The sequence below is a fragment of the Nicotiana tabacum genome, chromosome 19, assembly GCF_000715075.1.
Source record: "Nicotiana tabacum cultivar K326 chromosome 19, ASM71507v2, whole genome shotgun sequence".
In the NCBI taxonomy this organism is placed as follows: Eukaryota; Viridiplantae; Streptophyta; class Magnoliopsida; order Solanales; family Solanaceae; genus Nicotiana; species Nicotiana tabacum.
In genome coordinates, this window is record NC_134098.1 from 41,095,445 (window position 1) to 41,119,157 (window position 23,713).

The 23,713-nt window shown below is 38.6% G+C and overlaps 2 protein-coding genes across 3 annotated transcripts; both read right to left on the minus strand.

Moving 5' to 3' along the window:
- Positions 1–9,545: 9,545 nt before the first annotated feature.
- On the minus strand, positions 9,546–12,632 carry LOC142173217 (uncharacterized). Of its 2 annotated transcripts, none has more exons than XR_012702664.1 (3): positions 11,688–12,632; positions 11,480–11,608; positions 9,546–11,404 (listed from the first exon to the last, which is right to left on the minus strand). XR_012702664.1 is itself a non-coding variant. In XM_075237702.1 (3 exons), exons 1-3 carry the CDS (start codon positions 11,926–11,928, stop codon positions 11,046–11,048), a joined length of 573 nt encoding a protein of 190 aa, XP_075093803.1. In that variant the 5' UTR covers positions 11,929–12,505; the 3' UTR covers positions 9,546–11,045. The 2 variants fall into 2 exon arrangements, 1 of the variants encoding a protein (XP_075093803.1); XM_075237702.1 differs by having other exon boundaries at positions 11,844–12,505.
- Positions 12,633–18,018: 5,386 nt separating this feature from the next.
- Positions 18,019–20,600, minus strand: LOC107821079 (U-box domain-containing protein 9). The gene is made up of 2 exons (XM_016647484.2): positions 19,997–20,600; positions 18,019–19,306 (listed from the first exon to the last, which is right to left on the minus strand). The coding sequence occupies exons 1-2, from the start codon at positions 20,291–20,293 to the stop codon at positions 18,227–18,229; spliced, it is 1,377 nt and encodes a 458-aa protein (XP_016502970.1). The 5' UTR covers positions 20,294–20,600; the 3' UTR covers positions 18,019–18,226.
- Positions 20,601–23,713: the final 3,113 nt, after the last annotated feature.

The window sequence follows — 23,713 nt, forward strand, 5'->3', positions numbered from 1 at the left end:
CTAAAGCTACACATTAACAAGCCCCATTGGGAGGTTGGTTTCAGCCTCGTCCGCAACAGTAAGTCAAATGTGTTATCCCAAAAGCCGCAGGTCCACTAGCTTCATCTCTTAAGTGGTAGCTAAATTTGATCTTTTTGGTGCCTGTCGGCAAATTAAAAAAATTGGAAAAGGAACAGCGAACAACTTTCTGTATAAATTTTGTATAATAACAGAGGAACCAATTAAATGTCTAAAATAGTTTGATGTTATATTTATTGTCCTAAAGTAGTAACTGGAGAAAGGGACATCACCATTGATTTTAAGTGAATTTTAAACTTGCCAACTGGAGTTACGCGCTTGGCTAGTTGCTTTCATTTGGGAGGCGCTGATGTGTTTTAGCATGGTCGTTGATTAGATTTGGAAAGTAATTCCACAGTAATAACGCGTCTAATTACCTTCCAATACGTGAAAGTGAAAGGAGTCGGAGCACTAACATTTTCTTCATTATTAGCTTTACAAATAATTAACTCTAATCGAAATAGCTGGATTCCATAGCTCATTCATACTTTTATATGAACTACTTTTGCAAGTGCAAAAGAGTGATTTGGAAGCTTGTCTGTTACTTCGAGGAAACTAAATGCATCAACTTTAAACTAATTCGTTTTCAAACCCACCTTCTAAATTGATTTGTTCAAATCAATTCAGATATATATATTTTTTAGGAGTTTAAGTTAATATACTTAGTTAATGTATGAATTTTATTTTTACTATTAAGTCAACCAAATAATATCTATAGACAAGCATCCTTAAAATGTGAGATTTTTAATTTTAAAAATATGATGAATTGCCTACTACAACAATAAAAAGGACTTAATAATCTAATATATATAACTTAAGTTCCTTTCTAAAAACAATGTTATCCCCTTATGAAGAGAATTGCATAGTTCAAGACGTCTAAGATTTTCAAAGTTAGCCATGACCTTAAGATAATGGGAATATGAGATCTTTGCTCTTGCATTCAAGATTCCTCATGCCCTGGTTTGTATTAGTGTAATCCCAATCACTTGAAATAAAATAGTAATACAAAAAGTGGTCCAAAACTACTTAAATAATAAGTTGTACAGTTTGTTATCTTCCTTGATTTGTCTGCCCAAAAGGCTTTTTGCCTTGTGCCGACAGTTTTGTGAGGCTACCTGCGCTTTAAGTTTTTCATTTTACTACAACGGAACCAATAACCAAAAAACAAATACGAATAGAACATCTGATAACCCCTTTACTTGGTGAGATTTTAAACCGCAGCAAAATTTAAAGAAGTAAACACTTGAATAAGTCAAGGGGATTCAATACATAGTATATATACATTACAAAAATAATTGTTACCTATTTAAACAATTTATTTTTCTGAAAAAAGGGTATCAGTTGACATCTCTTGGAGCTATGTAGCTCCGCCACTGATTCTAAAATATATGATTCATCAGGAAAGTCGTAACAATTATTTTTTTCTCTATAACAAAATTATTAGTTAGTCGTTGAATTTCTTTGTGACATTCCTCTTTTATATGAATCATTAATATTTCTTTCTTGGAGTCACTCCCCTATTGATATAATTTCGTCTCTCAAGAAATAACTGGACCAAGCACAATTTGCATAAGGCTTTGTAATTCAGCTGTGCCAACCGAAATACACCATATGCAATATTAATTTGTGAAAATAGCACGGACTAGCCAGTTTTTGAATTGGTAATTGAAAAATAATCAGCGTTTCTAAAGTCATTAAAAAATAGTCACTATGCTGAAACATGGAAAGTTCCAGCATATTATGTTGGAATTCCAGGACACAGAAAGTTCCAGTATATGCTGGACATTGGAGTTCATGCGTATAAACTTAAGGCATATTATGTTGGAACTCCATCACATTATGCTGGAATCTCATATGTAAAAAATTCGAACTCTGGCATATTAAGCTGAAATTCTCTGCATTTTAAAAATATTTTTGTTCAAATTTTATTTTCACATGAAAAATGGCTAAATTTTGATTACTTTTGAAATCGTGGCTATTTCTCAGTTATCCGTTAAGAAAATTGAATAATTCACCCCCAAACCGATAAGCCGTTAATAAAAAAACTTCAATCTGTTCCCTGTCCGTTAAACCGTTAACCCGATACCAATAAGCCACCCGCAGTACCAATAACCGATATACCGTTATATATATATATATATATATATATATATATATATATATATATATATATATATATATATATATATATATATATATATTAAATATCAAAAACCCTTTCCACTTCTTCCAGTACTTTATCTCTAAGTTCTAACGCCTAATTCCTAAATAATCAGAACCCTAATGCCTAAACTTCAACCAGCAGCCGCCAGCAGAATTATGGTTCTCTTTATTCGACCATAATTCAACTAGCTTCAGTAGAAATTCAACCAGCACTCCAACAGCCACCCGCAGTACTCTATCTCGTCGACTTCCAGGCTTCCAGCACTCTATCTTAGTGCCCTAGTATGAAGAGCAAACTCATATTTTTGCTTTTTAAAATTATAAATATGGATCCATCACAGCCTTTGTGTTAATTATTAATATATTGTTAATGAACAAGCAACAAAGGGAAGGACCGCACGTTTATTGTAATTTTGCTTCGTTTGTGCTATGAATAAATTAATAAAAGCTTAGATACCATTATATTTAATGAGCTAAACTACTGAAATTGTTCCTTTGCATCTAAACCCAGGCAATCAGATAGTTATCTCAATGAAATTTGATATCCTTGTATGATCCATGTTATAGCTAGCAAAAGTTACAGTGACATATCCATTAGAATTACTTTTTCCTTAATTACATCATATCATAGTCTGCTTTGGGATGTAATGTAGACTACAATGTGTTCTACTTTTTTCACTCTACACCACATGACACACTACATCATTCTTATGTAGGCGTTAACAAAATTTGTATTCTGGACTCAATGTATAATTTTCTATTCTGAATTTGTATGCTAGGCGGTCAACAAACAATTAATGCACGCAATATAGATTGAATTAGGCCGATAAACCACCCGATAAGAGCTAAACCGATACCAGTCCGCCCGATATCTTATCGGGTGGCTAGCGGATTAATACATTTAAAAGTCGATAACCGTTAAACCAAACCGTTAAGAGTAATTAACCGCCCAATCCGTCCGATAAGCAGCCCTACTATAGAGTTATCCTTTTTCTCTTTGCATACAAGGAACCAGGGAAAGAACGACCAAGGAAAGGGAACAAGAGCAGCGGACAACGTCCCGCTCAACCTAATGAGTGCCATCCGTGAAGGGTACAAAGCTCAAGATGAAGAAGTAACCCCCACGGCATCCCCCAGGTTAGGGAAGTCGCCGACACCCTTCTGTAGCACAACCAAACCAAACGGAAATGAGGCTTCCACGTCTGCGGAAGAAGGTGCACCCCCCGCCATGAAGAAACTCCTCGAGGCTTGGTTAAATGACACTTTAGTCAGCGTGATGAGCAAGCAGGCCCCGTGCACGACCGTGAAAACCTCGAGGATCCATGCAGCACAGCGTAGGAATGAGTGAGGCGACCAACTGTACCCTCCTACTTCAGGTAATACCCCTACAATTGCTGGCAGTGTAGCTGACATCAACCTCGCCATCATGTTAAAGAGAATGGAAGAAATAGAGAACGAGAACATGGCGCTCAAGGAACAGATGAAGGAGCACCAAGAACAGGTAGATAAGATACCTGGTGCCCCCAAATTGTTACCAAAAATAGATGCCGGCAGGTTCGTGGAACAACCATACAGGGAAGAAGTAGCTCCTCATGCCATACCAAAAACTTTCAAAATACCCCCGTACCTTAGAATCTACGATGGAACTACTGATCCCGAGGACCACGTGACCCACTATGTCACCACCATGAAAGGCAACGACCTTACCAAAGAACAAGTGTCCTCCATCTTGTTGAAAAAATTGGCGAAACCCTCACAGGAGGGACGTTTACATGGTATTCGCAGCTGCCAGCCTATTCCATAGAAACATTCGAAGAGATGGCGGACAATTTCACTGCATGTTGGAGCCAAGAAAGTTGAAACAAGGGTAAATGATATCTTCGCCATCAGACAATCCCAGGGGAAGGACTGAGGGACTTCTTAGCCCGATTCAACAGGGTGAGGATGACCTTACCAAATGTCTCTGAGGGAATGACCATGGTAGCCTTCCAAAATGGGATGACCGGAGAAGGTTCAAAGGCGACTAGAAATCTACTATGCCAATTGATGAAGTGCCCACCAGCTACCTGGGACGAGATCCACAATGCCTACTGTGTCGAGGTTAGGGCATATGACGAAGACCTCAATGGGCCAATCCGACGACTCACCTCAGTGCAATCTAAACCTAAGAGGGAACATAGGGACAACACAAGGAGAGACCCTCCATTGCCACAATAAAACAGAGATCTGCATTAACTTTATATCAAGACAACCCCCACCAGCTTCCGCCGCGAAGAAGTTCTTTCTAGGCCGATCAGACATCCACAGAAACGATCGAGGTATGGCCCCCTTACTATCTGCTCATAACTTTTGTGCGTCACCTACAGAGGTGGTCTATGCACTCGAGAAGCTCGGAACAAAGGTAAAGTGGCCACCAAGGATGAGGTACGACCCAAGCACTAGGAAGTCGGACGCCTTCTGTGAGTTCTACCAAGTCCGTGGGCACAAGACGGAAGACTTCCATGCTCTAAAGTTAGAAGTGGCGAACCTGCTGCAATAAGGACACCTCAAAGAGTTGCTCAGCAAAAAAGGTAGGAGCACCTTAGAAAAAGGTCGAGAACGCCCAGGCCCGCCAAAGCCTCTCTCTCCTGCTCACACCATCAATATGATTATTGGGGGCAGTGATGACGCCTCCATCAACGGCATCAAGTTCACCGCCACTCACAAAATCAAGAGATCGATGACCCGCGAACGGTATGATGGCCTTGAAGAGGGTATCATCTTCGATGAGTTAGATGCCAATGGTTTGACTTTCTCTCACAATGATGCACTTGTCATTACTTTACGTATTCTTGATACTGATGTTAGGAGAATATTGGTGCACGATAGAAGCGGAGCGTGCATCATCCATCTTCGAGTCCTCGCACAGATGTGACTCGAGGATATGATGATATCGCGTTGCATCACGCTAACTGGTTTTAACAATGCAGTTGAACAAACTTCAGGCGAGATCACACTCCCTCTCCTCGTCGGTGGGGTGACGATGGAGACCACGTTCCACATCATGGATCAGGACACGACATACAATGTCATCATAGGTTGACCATGGATACAACCCATGAGGGCAGTCCCCTCCAGCATGTACCAAGTGATCAAGTTCCCGACCCCCTGGGAAATATTCAGCATACGAGGAGAGCAACACACATCCCGGGAATGTTATCGGATCGCCCTGGACAACACGACTACCCAACAAAAGAAAGAAAAATAAAAATAAGCATAGCAATTAACATGGACGAGGTCACTACAGGTCGAAGCCAAGGACACCATTATTGACCCAGAAGCGGTCAAAGATGCAGGATAGACCATAGAGGACCACAATCCCGTTCACCTATATCAGAGAGATCCTAGTAAAAAGGCCTACATCGGTTGCAAACTCAAAGACCCAAGTAAATTTAGTCAATTCTTAATAGCTAATGCAGATTTGTTTGCCTTTAGCCATGCAGATATGCCAGGCATCCCCAAAGAGATAGCCACACATAGGTTAAATGTTGACCCCTACTACCCCCAGTAAAGCAGGTTCGATGAAAGTTCAACTCCACCATCAACGAGGTCATCCACGAAGAAGAGGAAAAGTTGTTGGCCAATGGCTCTATTAGGGAGTCGAAGTATCCCAAGTGGATTTCTAATGTGGTAATGGTTAAAAAAGAAAAAACAGGAAATGGAGGATGTGTATGAACTTCACCGATCTGAACAAAGCATGTCCAAAGTATTTATTCCTATTACCACACATCGATCCGCTCATTGACGCCACATGAGCTATTGAGCTTCTTTGATTCCTACTCAGGCTATAACCAGATACTCATGGAAGAAGACGACCAGGAGAAAACCACATTCATCACTTACCGGGGAACGTACTGCTACAAGGTCATGCCACTCGGGTTGAAGAATGTGGGGGCTACTTATCAAAGGCTAGTCACGAAAATGTTCACAGACCAGCTCGGTAAAACCATGGAGGTATACATCGATGACATGTTGGTTAAATCCTTGAGGGTCGAGGATCACATCGACCATCTGAAAGAAGCATTCGAGATATTGAGGAAATACGGGATGAAATTGAAACCCGAGAAATACGCATTTGGCGTAACTTAGGGTAGGTTTTTGGGTTTCCTGGTATCACAACGCGGAATCGAAGTCAACCAAGATTAGATCAAAGTTATCAACGGGATATTGGAACATCTAACCACCAAGAAAATAGTCTGAAGACTGACGGATTGAATTGCCGCCCTGTCCAGATTCATCTCAATATCGTCCAACAGGTGCCACAAGTTCTTCAACGTACTCAAAAAGGATAGCATGCTCGAATGGATGCCTGAATGTATACAAGCACTAAAGGAACTCAAGGAATACCTGTCATCGCCACCCTTGCTCTCAAAGCCCGAGCCTGGGGAACGTCTCCTCGTCTACCTTGTTGTTTCAGAAGTAGTGGTAAGTGTTGTCCTAGTTCGAGAAGACGAAGGTACGCAATCTCCAATATATTATATTAATAAAACACTTACCAACACCGAGACGAGTTATCATCACCGTGAGAAACTGGCTCTGGCCCTTGTCGTAGCTTCGAGAAAGCTCAGGCCATACTTCCAGTGGCATCCAATTTTGGTCATCACCACATTCCTTTTAAGAAGCATACTACACAAACCCGAGTTGTCGGGGAGGCTGGCAAAATGGGAAATCTAGCTAAGCGAGCATGGCATTACTTACCAGCCTCGTACAACAATAAAATCACAAGTGCACGCCTAATTTGTCACCGACTTTAGTGCTAAGGTGATGCCCGAGGCTGAGAAGGAAGCCACTCAAACTTCTTACCCGACGCAGGACCTCTGGGTCTTGCACACTAACGGCATGTCCAATGCATACGGGTCCGGACTGGGACTTGTGCTCGAAGTCCCCACTGGCGAAGTTGTTCGCAAATATATAAGGTGCCCAGATATGACTAACAACGAGGTCGAGTATGAGGCCATGATTGCAGGGCTGAGGCTAGCACTCGAATATGGGGGGCTGCACTACGACTCCCATTTCGTCATCAACCAAGTAACTGGGATTTTCCAGATCAAAGAACAAAGGTTGCAGAAGTACCAGACTGAGCTATGCAAAATGTTGCCCAAATTTGATGAATGTAAGCATGACCAAATTCTACGAACTCAGAACGTCGAGGTGGACGGCCTCACAAAATTGGTCGTCGCAACCAAAAGCATAACTCCTGGAGTAAAATATATGGTGCATCTCCTCGGCTCAACCTTAGATCACGTTGAGGTAAAATTTATAAATTTAACCTGAGACTGGCACAATTGTATTATAATCTACTTGCAGGACGGTGTTCTTCTAAACGACAAAAAAGAAGCCAGGAAGTTTAGAATGTAAGCGGCAAGGTACAACCTCCTCCACAACGAATTGTATAAAAGGACGTATGGTGGCCCATTGGCAAAATGTTTGGGCCCGAATCAATCTTAGTGCGTCCTGGAGAAAGTCCACGAAGGCCATTACGGCAATCATTCCGGTGACCGAGCAGTGGTCAGATGCCTCATACATGCGGGATACTATTGGCCTACCATGAAGAAAGACGCCCTGGAATTCATAAAGAAATGTGAATAGTGCCAGATGTATTCCCTAATAATCCACCAAGCAGGTGAACACTTCCATTCCATTACCTCTCATGGCCGTTCAATAAGTGGGGAACGGATATCATGGGACCGCTTCCGCTGGGACGAGGTAATGTTAAATTCCTTTTAGTTTTGACTGACTACTTCTCTAAATGGGTGGAGGAAGGCGCATTCGCCCAATTCGCGAATGAGAGGTAATAACTTTCATATGGAAGAACATCATTTGCCGATTTGGCCTGCCTAAAGAAATAAGTTGCGACAATGTACCCCAGTTCATCGGATCGAGTTTTTCGAAAAATGGCACATTAATAGGATACCCTTAACCTCTTACCACCCAGCCGGCAACGGTCAAGCAAAATCCTCCAACAAGTCGATCTTGAACAACATGAAGAAAAGACTCGAAGACGCTAAGAGTTTGTCGCCGGAGACACTCCCAGGAGTATTGTGGGCACATAGGACGACCCCAAAAATAAGCACAGGAGAAACACCTTACTCCTTAGTCTACGGGATTGAAGCAGTCATACCGGTTGAAGTGGGAGAACCCAGCCTAAGGTACACCAATTAGAGGGGCAACGATAATGACGAGAACATAAGACAAGACCTCGACGCAATTGAGGAGCAAAGAGACATGGCGTATATAATAATGGTCGCACAAAAACAACAAGCAGAGAGCTACTACAACAGAAAGGCCAAGGTACGGTTACTCAAGATCGGGGACTACGTGCTCAAAGCCAAGACCCAAGCAGGAAGAGATCCCCGAGAAGGCAAATTAGGAGCCAATTGGGACAGACCGTACAAAATCATAGGCAAGGCAGACAAGGGTTCATTCCAACTAGAGACATTGGAAGGAAAGCTCTTACCAAACAAATGGAACATCAGCCACCTCAAGTACTTTAATTTTTGAGAAATAAGGAGTGCCCCGTAAGTCGTACTCTTTTTACCTCACTTGAGTTTAACCAACAGGGTTTTCTCAAGGAGTGTTTTAAGAAGGCGACGGACGGGACATTTTGAGTTGGAGTACGCGAGAATAGACATATTTCATTGCCCGACTCCTCAAGAATCTTCAAGTCGAACAATGAAGGGACTAGATATACTGGTACTGGGATTGGAACTCTATCTAGCACCCAAAACTTGTAATTTTCTCCAAAAAAAGCCTCAAGGCAAATTGATGTAATTGATACAATGATGTTGAAAAAAATGAGATACCCGTTTACTTACATTGTCCTCCTAAGTCTCTCAACTTATAGATATATTCGACCAGCACAAACAACGCTTCTCGGCCCCCGGCCACATCTCAACTTAGAGGTATGTTCGACCAGCTCGAACAAGACCCATCGGCCCTTGGCCACGACTTAACAGAAAGGTACGTTCGACCAAATCGAACAACACCTATCGTCCCTTGGCCACGACTTAACTAAAAGGTATGTTCGATCAGCTCGAACAACACCTATCGGCTCTTGGCCACAATTCAACTAAAAAGTATGCTCGACCAGCTCGAACAAAACCCTTCGAACCTTGGCCACATCTTAACTAAGAATCACATTCGAATAGCTCGAACAAAACTCCTCGGCCTATGACCACTCAACCCCACGACTATCGCAACCCAGAGGACGACAATGAAGGAAGGAAGTACAGAAGCAAAACATATAAGTACAGAAACGAAACATGCAAAGATAAGAAAGGTGCGTATAAAACAAAAACTAACTTTTATATTTAGACAAAGAGTCTTTACAAAGGCGCATTACGCCAACGAAAAGAAGAGAAAAATACAAGAATTTAAACAAAAACAAAGGCAAAATATCTAGTGGCCGTCACCACCTTGGTCTCTGCCACCCTCTCCATCCTCGCCTCGGTCGTAAGCAGAGTCACACTAGGCACTGTCTTCAAGCTGGTCAAAGCCTCATTCATCATCATCATCCTCGGCATCAGGCTGAGGTGTGTTAGGGTCATAGCCATAAGCCAACCGAGTTTCACGAGCTTTGGCTCGGGCTCTCTCCATGGCTGTATTGAAGACGAAGCCCGTCTGGCCCAACTATCGGATTACCTCTACTAGAGCTTTGGCAAGGATCCACTCCTTGTACTTCTCTCGAGGAATGGCCAGAAATTCAGAGGCATGAGAAGTTGAGGGCCGTTCAAGCAGTTTGGCATTATCGCCCTCCACAATAGAAACCCGCTCATGTAGCTTAGCGTTCTCTTTCTCCAATTCACCAATCCTCTCCTCGAGCTTGGCTTCGTTAGCTTCGGCCGTCGACCTAACATTGTCTCGACCGGCATGAAGGCTTTTGTTCACCAACTCTAAAAGAGTAGCTCTTTTTCGAGTTTCCATCTGATGCCCTCTCGAGCCGCTGCTACTTACCAGGTACCTCTCCCCTGAGCCCGTCCATTTCGAATTGGAAATCATTCAACTGACCTTGGAGTTGATCAACCCGGCTCTGGAGGTCGCGGCACTGGGCTTCTACGCCCTTCCTCGGATCGAGATCCTCTTCTTTTCTCTTCAACACTCTTTCAAGAGCACTGAGCCTCTCCACAGACGCGAACAACTCTTCATCTTTCTTTCTCATCTCCTCTTTTAGGGCAGGCACGTTGCCCCCCTCACGGAGCCGCCTCTTAGCCTCCTAATAACTCCCTCGGAACTCCTTATACTTTGATCGCATTTTTTGGTAGATCTCTATCCGCCTCTTCTCTCTCCACACACTCTCAATTTCCAGGATGATCGTTTGCGCAAACAAAGGATTAGAAACAAATTAGAGCTAAAAGAGAAAGATAAAGAGGAAGGAAATGATTTACCCTGAGAGCGAGGCCGGCGATGCTCTTGGAAAGGGTATTCTCACTCAGCTGCCCAAGAGTCCTATGCTCGGCATCAGTGCAGAAGGGGCCAAAGGCCTGAATCACATCCTCAATATGCTTAAGTGAATTATAATTCACTGGGATTGGTGATGATACTCGACCCCCCTCTACTCTAAACTCAATCTAGTTCTTCCCGTTGTCAATCATCTCGTGATCTTCCAGGTCGAGTTCGGAGTCAGATTCATTGCCAATAAACTCAGCCCACTCATTGTCCTTCTCGACGGGCACCTTCCCCTTCCCCTTGTCAGCATGGGAAGCTTCCTGGGCTGGGTTAGAAGATGAAGCCTCCCCACACCCGGGACATGCGGAACCATCATCAACACCATTCACGGTGACTTCATCCTATTCAGGTCGAAAGTAAGTAGCAATATCAAATCCTACCAAGGTAGGCACCTCTGAGGCTTCCCGTATACCTCCCTCGGCCAATGTCGTCCCGATGCCTTGCACCACGACCTCGAGGAAGACTTCCGACAAGTTAACCACCACCGGTACACTATCTTCCCCGTCTACGACTTTACTCTTCCTGGGCCTCAGGTTCGCGTCGCGCAGAGAAACTTTCTCATCTTCAATACATGGAGGAGCCAAAAGAAGAATGGACGTAGCAATCAAAATAGGAGCAGGAGTAGAGGAAGCAGCGCCCCTCCTCCTCCTAAAAGAGGGCGTCGACACCAGGTTCCTTTTAGAAACCTCCTTGGCGGGGCCTAAAAAGAGACATACAGATGAGCACAATAAACCGTACGAGTACAAATACAACACCATCCAAAGAACGATGTTACCTTTCAGAGGAGGAGTCAGTTTGTATTTATGACAAAAGCTCGACCAATCGTGGTTCCCCACTGTGCAAGAAAAGACTTGCCTAACCCAGTCGGCGAGATGCGTCACCAACTGGAGGCTCCGAGCAGTAGCTGCAAAAACGAGAAAAGCTAATTCAAAAAGTAAAGCGCATAATTGCATGAAGAAATGCAGACAAAGAAAAGCAATTACGGGCGTGGTTCCAAGCCTTAGGAAATTCTACAACGTCAGCCACGACAAACTCGGTCTTGACGTAAAAGAAGTCGAGCAAAAATTATCGACTGCCATTTTCATCCGTCTTAACGATGAGGGATTTGCTTCCACGGTGGCGGATATTTAACATTGTACCTTGATAAAAGGTTGACATAAACAAGTGCATAATATGTCGAAGAGTGACCTCGACATTGGCCAATTCGGCAAATTTTGACAGCATCTTGACCACCTTGTAGACCAAGGGCGCAAGTTGGACCGGGCAGACCCGGTAGTAGCGGCAGAATTCCCCCACCAATGGCGGAAAAGGAAGAGAGTAGCCGATAGTGAAAGTGTAGGCGTAGAGAGCGCAATATCATGGACTGTGGGTATACACTCCGTCCTTGCCTACGGGTACGAGCTCTACTTGGTCAGGGATGCCATACTTAGCCTTGAACTCCACTAAATACTTGGCTGTTAAAGAGGATCGGAAAACCTTCGCCACCGCCTCCAGCTGCCGTTGCAAGTTCGGTTTCACCTCAGGGTTGCGAGGAACAATCTCTTCCACTAAGGGAATAGCCTCCGCTTCAACGACATAGATGGCGTCTCCTCCGTGAACGGAGGTCACAACAACTAGAGGGATAGCTTGAATCTCCTTATTAGCATGAGAAGGCAAGTTAGACAAGGTTGGAAAGCTCGGGAAATTTAAAGAAGCGAAAGGGTTGAGAAAATGAAAGAAAGCTTAAGAAACAGTGAACAAAGAAAGAGAGTCTAAGAAGAAGATGCAAGAAATCTTAGCAATAAAAGTGAAAGAAAGATTCAAAATCAGTAATCATCCCACTTTTATAATGAAGGATCCCTAAGAATCGAGGCAACTCGTCATGATTACAGCTGCAGGCAAAATAGCAGAACCAACCCACGAGTTGCACGTGTCCTGACGCGACGCATCAGAAACCGACGTCATTATGACGAATGACGTCACGTCCCATCCACGTCAGGTTCTCTCCAAAGGTCACCCAGGAAAATCAAGACAACAAGAGTTTGAAACATGCGACCCCTGTCACGCCACGTCATCCGTCTCTGACGACGACCACGATCATTATTATCCATTTATCAAGATTATCCCTGAGGACAACCTCGATAAGCGGAGGGACTAACTATATGGGCGAAAAGCTTCGTTTCACACATTTGACCTGGTCAACGGTGATAAAGCCTTTGAAGACTGTGATGTGTCAACGATATGACGTATCAACTTGAGCCTAAAAGGTCGAGGTCGTGTGAAGAAGACAAATTGTCGCTGAGATCGAGGTAGTTTGATAGAAGACGAGAACGAGCTTCCGTCTTCGGCACGCAGTAACGACTAGTTTTGGGATTTAGATTCCCTAAAGAATATTCTAGTGAATATTCCTTTCTGTTGTACTATCTAAGGTTTTATGACCCATGTACTCTTATAAATAGGAAGAAATGTAGTTCCAGAAGGGGATCGGATATTTTTGTAAAGAACATCATGGACATTCTCTGTGGAAGATTCTCTCTTTGTTGAATACATACAAAGCATAACACTTATTTTTCTTTGACCTTTCTCTCTCGATCCATGAAGAATCAGAATATTCAACTGTTTATCGCCATCTATCATTGTCAGGAAACTTAGTGGAAAATCTCATTCTTGTCAGGCGAACCTCGTTCCATTTATAACCTAAAAGTCATTTATTATCATTGATTGCTATCTTTTATGTTTTCAAGCCTTTATTGCTCCATCATTGTTCTAAGATAATCTCATCTGATACCATGCATTAAATACCCGTCATAAAAGCACTAGTACTATTGAATTTTAATATCGACTTTGATTTATCCTCCCTTTTATTATAAATCGAATTGTATAAAAATCTAGATCTAATTTTTAGGTCATACAGAACTCAGTACGGATCTATGCTTATAACTATGGTGCACAGGACCCATGCTCTCTCCCCAAACTATACATTGTAGTGCATATATGTTGAATATTTGACTTTAATGTCTACTTGGGAACCCATAAGAAAAATAGGCCTTTATGTCTTATTACAATGTTGAAATTAAGAAAGTATCTTTTAGATATTTTACGTATAAAAGATAGATTTTTCATGTGTTAAAAAAAAGATGGGATCATAAAACTAAAAATAAGTTTGTAATGGGCCACAAAACCATTTGATCTTTTTTCTTTCTTTCCTTTTTGTCATCTTCCAAATTTCGTATGTTATTCCCTCTTGTTTCTTAATTTTCTGTTTTCCTTTTTCAAATTTTCAAGTTTGGTATTCCCTTTTATTGAAAATTTAGATTTTATACGTTCTAACATATTAAGAAAAGACTATATATATATATATATATATATATATATATATATATATATATATGGCAATATCCTAAATCCAAACCGAAATCCGATTTTTTTGGGGATCGAATTTCGAATTTAATTTTTACCATTTTTGAATTTTGGATTGGATATTGATTTGGTACATCAATTTTTTTGGATATCCGAAAATTCAATTTTTTTATACTATATATTTAATCCATATGCAAATAATAACAAGTTCAGTAGCTTACCATCAGAAATTATCTCATATATTCAATATTTATTACTAAGTTATTGTTAGAATACGTTCTATTCGGACATGATTTTACTATTGCTAATTCTTATTGGCCTTATTAATGTTTCTGTTGCATTTGTTTGATGATGGTTTCATTACTTGACTGCTTTATTTGAATGATTGTGGTGTGAATGAGAAACTTTTTAGGCAATTTAACATAAATACTTCATTTGAATGTTCATTTTTTGTAAGAAGAAGAAATATCTCAACTTATAGGCGCAAAACCGGGAATCTGAAATATCCAAACCGATTAATCCGAAACTGAACTTAAAAAATCTGATCTAATCCGAGCTTATTTGAATTGGATTTGGATTGTCATTTCTTCAATCCGATAACCGATGATTCAAACCGAAATTTTTTCAATCCGAACTATCCGAACGTCCACCCCTAACAAGCGCTCGTTATGCTACATAAAATTAAGGGTAATTGACTAGGTAGATAGGGAAAAATTGTGTTCACGTTTGATGTATAATTAATCACTAAACTCCCATATCTCTCGTCTAACTTCCTGTACCGATAAAATCTTAGCTTAGAAATTGTTGGAATTGGAGGTCCAACATCTTGCATCCATGACTTGTAATTCCATCTTCAGTGGTGCGCCTCCTTTTAAAATCTTGGATCCGCTTCTAGGCCAGATCCTTAGGCTGCAGAGTTTAAAAATCATCAAGAACTTAATACTTCTCTTATACTCTTTGTTTTGTCCTTTATATTTTTCTTTATTCCTCCATCTAAGAAGAAAATGGATATGGGGAATCAGAAATCTTTAAAAAGAGGAGGGGGCATATTTCCTATTAAAGCTGTTGACCACCTACCTTGTATTCCATATTCTTTATACATAATGAAAAGCATCACATGATTACCTACTCGCTTCTTTTATTATATTGATAAAAAAGTTAAACCATAGCGTGACATGAGGAATAACAGTTACTTAGATGGCTGGACACCAAAACACTTTACTTCTCTGTCATTTTGCATATACGTCCAAACTAAATAATACTAGTATTAAGTTATCTACACCGCCATTGTGAAAACAGTACACTATCTGAATAGTCTTAACATCTTATAAAGTGATGTACGGTTCAAACTCAGTGAATAATGAATTCGTATATCCCTATTCCTCTCCATTTAAATATTAATATCGTGTTGGTGACAGTGTTCGATCGCCTCATATGCACTTATACATAACATGATAACATGATATGCTCTTACAGCTGAACAAAACCTTCCGCGCAAAATTTTACGGGTGATCATTCAATTGTGTTTATTATTCAAAAGTTATTTTTTCAAAATCATTCAACTTTGTATTCATTACTCAAAAATTATTTTTCTTTCTTTTATTATACAAAAATTATTTTACTTTACTCTATTTATTGCAAAAGTCACCTTGGCCATATTTTATAATACTTTTACTTGAAAAGTCTATTATGTCATTGACATTAATCCTCTCATTTATGTAATACCTTCTATATTATATACTATATAATATATTTTTACCTAGGTATTTTACTTATAATTAAAATAACTTTAAATTATTTTATTTATTATTTTTATAATATATTCATACATTTAATTTTTTCATGGCACTCAATTTTTTTAATCATATTCAAACACGAACATATGTTAATGATAAAAAATATTTATTTTTTAATATTTATTTAAAATAATAAAAACAGATTTGTTTAACAAATGATAGTTTTTTATAGTCAATAAAAATTTTAAAAAAAGTTTTAAAGATATTTGTGTTTAATATTAATTTTTTAAAGCTTTATCTGTTAATATTATTTATTTGAAAGTATTAATCTGATGCGTCATTTTACTAGATGTGGGTAGTTTATTTATTAAATTAATGGGTATGGCTTGGCTGATAAATCAATGAGCTTTGATTTTTTAATTTTTATTAAACATATTTCATTAAGTATGATTAAGAACGTGGACTTGAGATTTGTTCGCGGTAATGTTATTGATAAATATAATAATACTACTTATATATCTTGAAAAGTAATACTAAGAAAAAAATAAATATACGAGTATAAAAATAATAAACAAAATAATATTAAGTTATTTTAATTATAAGTAAAATACCTGGGTAAAAGTATAATATGTAGAATATAATATAGAAGGTATTACATAAATGGGAGGATTTATATTGACAAGGGCATAATAGACTTTTCAGGTGAATGGTTTGTAAAATCTGGTCAATGATTATTGTGATAACTAGAGCATAGTAAAATAATTTTTGTGTAACAAAAGAAAGAAAAATGACTTTTGGGTAATGAACACAAAGTTGAATGACTTTTACGTAACAAAAGAAAGAAAAGTGACTTTTGAATAATGAACACAAAGTTGAAGACCACCCATAAAATTTATTCAGTAAAATTTATACATCTTACTAGTACCGGGACCGTATAAGAAAAATTTAGGACCCGTTTGGTCATAGATTTTGTCAAAATAAACTTGGATTTTATTTGGCAAATACAAGTTTGGCCATAGATTTTGCCTATATTTTGGTAAAATCCCAAATCCCAAATCTCAAATCCCAAAACCAGCTCAATAGCTGATTTTGGGCCAAATCCCTAATAATACACATGTTTTTCCAAAATAAATTTGGAAAATATGTTTTGAAAACGTATGTCCAAACATATTTTCATCTCCAAGTCAAACTTCAGCCAAAACAGATTTTTTAAAACAAATTTAAGAATTTATGGCCAAACACTAGCTTAGTCTCGCCATGTTGCCACAACCAGGGACCACTTCAAACAGAAAGGGGTAAAATAAAAAAGGTTACCACGGCAGTGAACAGATAGGATAAAAAGGCTGGTGGTTTACTGTTGGAATGAAGACTTGATAACCAAAAACGAAAAAAGGGTGGTTTTTATTGCACGATGGATGGACCATGTCAACAAATATCACAAGACCATTGAATATGGGCATATTCTTCCCGTTCGGTATTCTTCCATCCACATTCTAGAACCATTCATTCATTTATCCATAACCTTGATATGGTAGAAGATAATAGAATTTGGATAACCTAGTGCCATAGGGTAAAGAATTTTTGGCTTTCGTTTTGGCCGGTTATATCTGTATTACACCCTTAACTATTTCATCGAATACCTGCTACCACCTATTAACAAATACACCCTTAACTATTTCACCGAATAAATCGACTGAATAACTTCACCCAAATGAAAAGAAATCAACTCTTAACACATATACGGAATAACTTCACTATCAATACCTAGAAAAATCACCTCAACTAATTGGTTTTGAGTTTTTGGCTTTTCCACTCAAAGCCAGAACCAAGTAAAGTGAGAGTAACACTACCATCACCAAAGGGGTAGGAAGGAATCGCCCTTTTGTTTTTTGCCATCAGTAACACAACCCCACTCGAGCCAGCCATGTGGACAGTGGACCTTGTTACCATTACTGTGGAGAAAAGAAAGGAACATTATCTGCCCTTCCACAGTAAGATTCAAAGTAGAAATATAACATTTTTGCTTGCAGACAAATCAAAGCAACCCCACTTGCTTGCTGATACTTCCATTGAAGTTTAAGCTAATATCCCACCACGACAGGAGAGCCATGTGGATCAATTATTTCACAAATACAAATAAAGAAAATTCAATGCAACCAATCACAATCTTATTGGTAGCATATTGAGGAGAAAAGCCCACAATGTTTCACAATTCTTCCGCTAGATATGCAAACAATCAATCAAACTAAAAGACAATGATTTTATTTATACAAAAAACTCCCTCATAGTAATTATTCACAATGACTATTACTTGTAAAAACTCAGATAGAATGTACAAAATGGAAGGTTGCAAACGAACCACAACATGCCTCAATATATTGATGAAAGGAAAAGGGCTAATAAGGTTGGAGCAGAATTTACAGATTTTGTGCTTCAACTGCTTCTCTTTATGCAGTATGGGTAAGATTCACAGCCCTGTTCAGTCTGTCGAGAATACCATTGGCCTTTCTCTTGGCCCTTGCTGTACCATTTTGAGCAAGTTGAGAGATTGTCCCGTAGGTTTTCTCCTCATCCCTTATTATCTTCCACTTGGTTCTGTCGGTATAACAGATTGTGTAAAGGATTGCAATACAATTCTCCTTGCTGCGAGCACAAGAGGTCTCCCTTATTATATTAACCAAACATGGAACTGCTCCAAGGTCTCCCATTTCCTCAATTGCCTTTTGATTAGTTGATAGCATTGCTAGTATGGCTAGCAATTCGTCGACATGCACGTTATTCATTATCTTTTTCAGGATAACCCTCACGGCACCATCTCTAACCGCTCTTGCCTTATTATCATGGATAATGCACAGACTAAAAATAGCTGAAGCAACATCCTTCATCGCTACCGGATTCCCTTCATCTAAGAGTTCAACCAGCGGTTTCAGAGCACCAGATTTTCCGATAAGCTCTTTATTAGAGTCGAGGGCAGACAGTGTGAAAAGGGCAGCAGCTGCATTGCTCCTTGTTTCAATCGTTCCTGATCTTAATGCGTCCATAAGAAGTGGAACAACCATTGGAGTCTCTGCGACGAGCTTCTTGTTATTGTCATGGATGGAAAGATTCAAAAGTGTCGTGATTATGTCTTCTTGGAGATTCGGATGAACACCACTATTGCTTCGAGAGAGGGGGCGCATTAGTTGAGGAATAGCATCTGCAGATTCTCCAAATAGTGCCCGAAAAGAAGGCATTTTCTTCGTTAACAAACGTAATTCTCTTGCAGCAACTTTTTGATCAGATAATATTGAAGACATCTTTTCAAGCAAAGAGAAGAATAAATCTCGATCAGCTTCAGTCAACCCTTCATCATTCAGATACTGAACAGGGTCTGGCATTTGAATCCCATTATTTTTACACCATTGTGAGATCATCTCGCGAATCAAGTGATTAGGTGTAAGAATTGTATGTGAAAGCACTTGTTGTGTTCGAGGGCACGTCCTATTTCCAGCATTTAACCATTTCTGAATGAAGGGTCTATCATAAGTCTGCAAAATTCCAACAAAATATAAGCAATATGCCTTATCACTAAAACTAACAACCTACAAATCAACAAGCTCTTATAGAAAACTAATGAAAAAACAAAGACTAATAGACGAATCTTGAAAATTACAGAAATGCTTAACAATCCCCTAATTGCAGTGGGAGAGTTCAGAAAAAAAATTGACCCAATCATCAAAAGGATGATCGATGAGACAGCATAATTGGATTTACATGTAATTACATGAAAACAAAACTCCAATGACATCAAAGGCTTTATTTTTACTTAAAACATTATAACAAGAAAAATAAAAAGAAATGTACCACGGAAGAAAGATTAGTACACACTGTTATACCCTAATATTGACATTCATAAGAACTAATTAATCAGAGATCATTATTAACTTTTTAACCTAATTAAAAAATAGCCCACATGAGCAAACACCCGCACTTCATAAAAAAGATGGCTAAATTGGAAAATAAAAAATAAAAACAATTAAAGAACTGCCACTTCCCCACAATTCCACAACCTCATAAAATCCATCAAACACACCCAACAACAACAATAACAGCATACCTAGCGTATTCCCATAAAAATGAATCTTAATTAAAAAAACTCTCACGATTATGGTGATGAACCGAGAAAAAAAAATTATAATCTTCAAAAGTGAATTATGACAGTGAATGTTAGTACTAACCTGACCGGTGGAAACGATAACAGGATCCCTCATAAGTTCTTTAGAAAGTGGGCAGCGAAATTCATCAGGCAAAACACGAGCAGAATCAGGTGGAGTCCTGAACGAGGACTGTCGTTTAAGCTTTAGGTCTTTTAAGGCGAAAAGGGTTTGATGGGTTTTATCAATGGCGTCCACATTGATTTCATCTTCAGATAAAATAGCCTTAACGAGTCTCTGTAACTCCCTTTTCAACTCTGTTGCTGCCTTTGCAGTCGCCACTGAAATTGGATCGCCTTCAACTATACCTGTCTTCGCCATTGGAAATTTTGTCCTTTAAATGACTTGCGAATATGTGAGATCTCTTAGAAGTATAAAGAGCAATTTTTTCTTTTCACAATGGGCTATTATTCTTTGTGGGTTTGTCTACAATGAGCGGCGAAACATAGTGTGAGAGTGCAATTTCTCCCATCCATTTTCAATATTCCGCCGTGACCCGCCCTCATACCCTCTCTCTCTCTCTCTCTCTCTCTCTCTCTCTCTCTCTCTCTCTTACTTTCTCTCACTACATACAGGCAGTCCACACAAAGAAAGGAGTATAGAGTAAGAATGATGGGAGTAGAAAATATTGGGGATATATTTTGGGGGTGAGTTATGTTGTCATTCTTTAGTGTGTGTGTGTGTGAGAGAGAGAGAGAGAGAGCGAGTAAGGTAGGGTCCAGGGGGTGGTCCGGTGTGTACGCAATCAGGGGAATCCGTGGCCGGACAGCTGGACAGCTACGCGTATGAGTCTTAGGAGTGACTCGTCATCATGCACTCTCTCTCTCTGGTTTCGGTGCTCTCTCTTTCACCCACATCTATTTTGGCTAATCTTTTCCAAATTTAAACAATTTTTAACTTATAAATTTTTCGAATACTTACTGATATTCATAGTAAGGTAATATTTAATTAATAGAAAGATACATGTATTAATTAACTAATATTAATTTAGCTATGTGAAAAATTGATTCGGATGGTAAATTAAAAAAAGAAAGAAATAATCTTATTAAAAGTTGATTACGCATTAATTTTCGAGATAATTTTGTGTGAAGACCATACGTATGGAGTTTGGAATTACCTATATTTATTGGCTGTTTGACTATGTTTCTTTTTGGTCAAAAATATTTTTTGTAAAATACTTTTTTTCAGAGTAAATTGCTTCGACCTTAAAAGATATAACATCTGATTTTTGCAGCGAAAAAAAGTTGCCAATTTATTTTAAAAACAAAAAAATAATGGTGAAACTTTTAAACTAAACAAGACGTGCCTCAGTGGCAACTAATGAATGCGGCACGATTAATATTTCGATTTTCGAATTCCAAATTTTAACGTCTCCAACGTCTCTGTCTTTTTACTACGTACGTTGAAGCGGAATATTCATAAAAATTAGAAAAATCGAAACAAACCGCAAATTGAATCAAATCGATTAAAATATCCGATACCTTTTCGGTTTGATTTGATTTTAGTATTGAATCGATCAAATTTAGTTTTGGTTTTGGTTTTAATCAAAAAATAATCGGAAAAAATCGAACCAAACCGAATATAGAAGTAACCAAACCAACTATATAAATACCTATTTAAAATTTATTATTACACACACACACTCACAATGTTATAAAATTTTATGGTACATATTAATCGTTTGCATTTTTGTCTAGTTATTTGCTATTATAATAATCTAGTTCTTTGCCTTTACATTCTAGTTTGATTGATAGTTTTCTTTTGCTAAATACAAGAATTTATTTCATATTAAAATAATCTATTTTTAATTGAGTCCTAAAATTATTCGTCACTATTTGGTTCAATCATCATCAATATATCTTGGTAAATGATAAATTTCTCAAAAAGCAATTGGTTTGATAGTATTATGTTGAAAATGTAGTCGACGGAATATGTGTTTGGTAGTGTATGTCTCATATTTAAGTAAAAAACCAATAAATAACTGACAAAATCGGAAAACCGACAAAAACCGACATACACTGAATCGATAAAAAACCGACTTAATTGATTTGGTTTGGTTCAAATATTTGAAAAACTAACTTACTTGATTTGGTTTCCGTTTAGAGAAAAATCAATTCAAACCGAACCAACGAACATTATATTAGAATATAATATGTTTTGGGAAACGATAGATAGGTATATACTATTAGTACTTCAATCTCAAAAATAATATTAAGAGTCAAACCATTTAGTTTTAAATGAGAATTCTGACTAAGGTATAAGGCAAGCACTCTGTTATTCCAATTACAGAGGTCTTTCATTCGTTTTGTAGGACAGCGATTCCACACTTCTAAATGAATATAAATTACGCACTTAATTTATAATTTCATAAAGAAACAGAATGTATCGCAATTTTGTAGTTAAAAGTTTGAAAATACGTTACAACATTTTGTAAAAAAGAAATCAAGTTCTTAATAGTACCACCTCTATTCCAACAGAAACTTTTGAAACTTGTCATCTTAAATATATTAGTATAATAATTTTAGACTTGTTCTCAAACATGTTATAATATTGTGCCGTTGTAAAAACTGTTCATTAGAATAAATTGAGAAGTTTAAAATGAATTATTTCCAAATTCTATACGTATTTTTTTTTAATGAACTAATAAGTTGTTACATAAAATAAAATAGAAAAAATAATAAGCATCATATAAAATGAGATAACCAATGTGATGTTTATTGGATAAATAAATGATTTATAACCAATACGACTTTCATATCAATGCTAGCTGGTAGTAATAAACTAGAGAAGAAGAAGAGGCAAGGATGGACCTTTGAAGGTCAGAATGGGGTTGGTATGGTCTGTGGTATTTATATGACACCAATATTAGGGATTGGCTGCACTACAGGTAGTAGGCTGAAGGAAGGAGAGGCAGGCATTAAAAACTAGGGCAGGCATTAAAAACTAGAAATAACGAGGAAGAAAATTGTTTATCCAAAAAATGAATAGAGTTGAATTTATACGCAGTTCCGAGGATATGTGACGTAACTTAATACAAAATGGAAGGATAAATAAAAATGTAAATATAGATTGCGGAGAATGCAAAATAGATAAGGTTATCAGGAACAATGAATCTTAGGATTCAACAAATAGAATCAATCTAAGAAATCTGAAAGAAACGATTCTTTACTGTAGAAGAATATAACACTTTTATTACAATGTAAGCCTGAGAAAAACTTGTCCTACAGAAATGGTAACCAAGCCCTTTTATAGTGGAGGGATTTGGCTCAAAGCATAATAAAATAAACATTCAGTGGGAGACCCATGATAAGTCAGCTTTTTCATAATTTCTGCCAAGATTCTCTCTAGTGGGATTGCAATGGCTTTTGTCTGCGAGCTCGATCTTACTTAGAACCCTCGATTTTGGTTTGAGCTTGATTTCGGCTCGAACTCGTGACCTTGGTTCGAGCCCGATCCTGGCTCGAGCCCTCGAATTGATTCGAGGTAGATGTTGGTTGAATTGTGGATTATCAGAACGATAGATCTACTCTGCATCATGATTCGATTTTGATTCGAGCTCGATAATGATATCGAACTCGACACGGATCGGCCTCCCGGGTTCGAGGTTAGTTCGTTCCGCCTTCGGGATCTTACTTCGATAAATCATCGTTCGAAATAGATCGGACGTGCTAAGGCCGAAATCTTTTTTGACCGTATACAGATAATCCCCTCGTTTCTCGGAAAGAATATTGCGAGAAACGA

Coding starts and splice junctions, on each gene's coding strand:
- LOC107821079 (XM_016647484.2), bottom strand. CDS start 20,293: ATGGCGAAGACAGGTATAGTTGAAGGCGATCCAATTTCAGTGGCGACT. Junction 19,307..19,996: donor TTATCGTTTCCACCGGTCAG/GTTAGTACTAAC, acceptor GGAATTTTGCAG/ACTTATGATAGACCCTTCAT.
- LOC142173217 (XM_075237702.1), bottom strand. CDS start 11,928: ATGCTGTCAAAATTTGCCGAATTGGCCAATGTCGAGGTCACTCTTCGA. Junction 11,609..11,843: donor TATGTCAACCTTTTATCAAG/GTACAATGTTAA, acceptor TCGTTTTTGCAG/CTACTGCTCGGAGCCTCCAG. Junction 11,405..11,479: donor ACTGACTCCTCCTCTGAAAG/GTAACATCGTTC, acceptor GTCTCTTTTTAG/GCCCCGCCAAGGAGGTTTCT.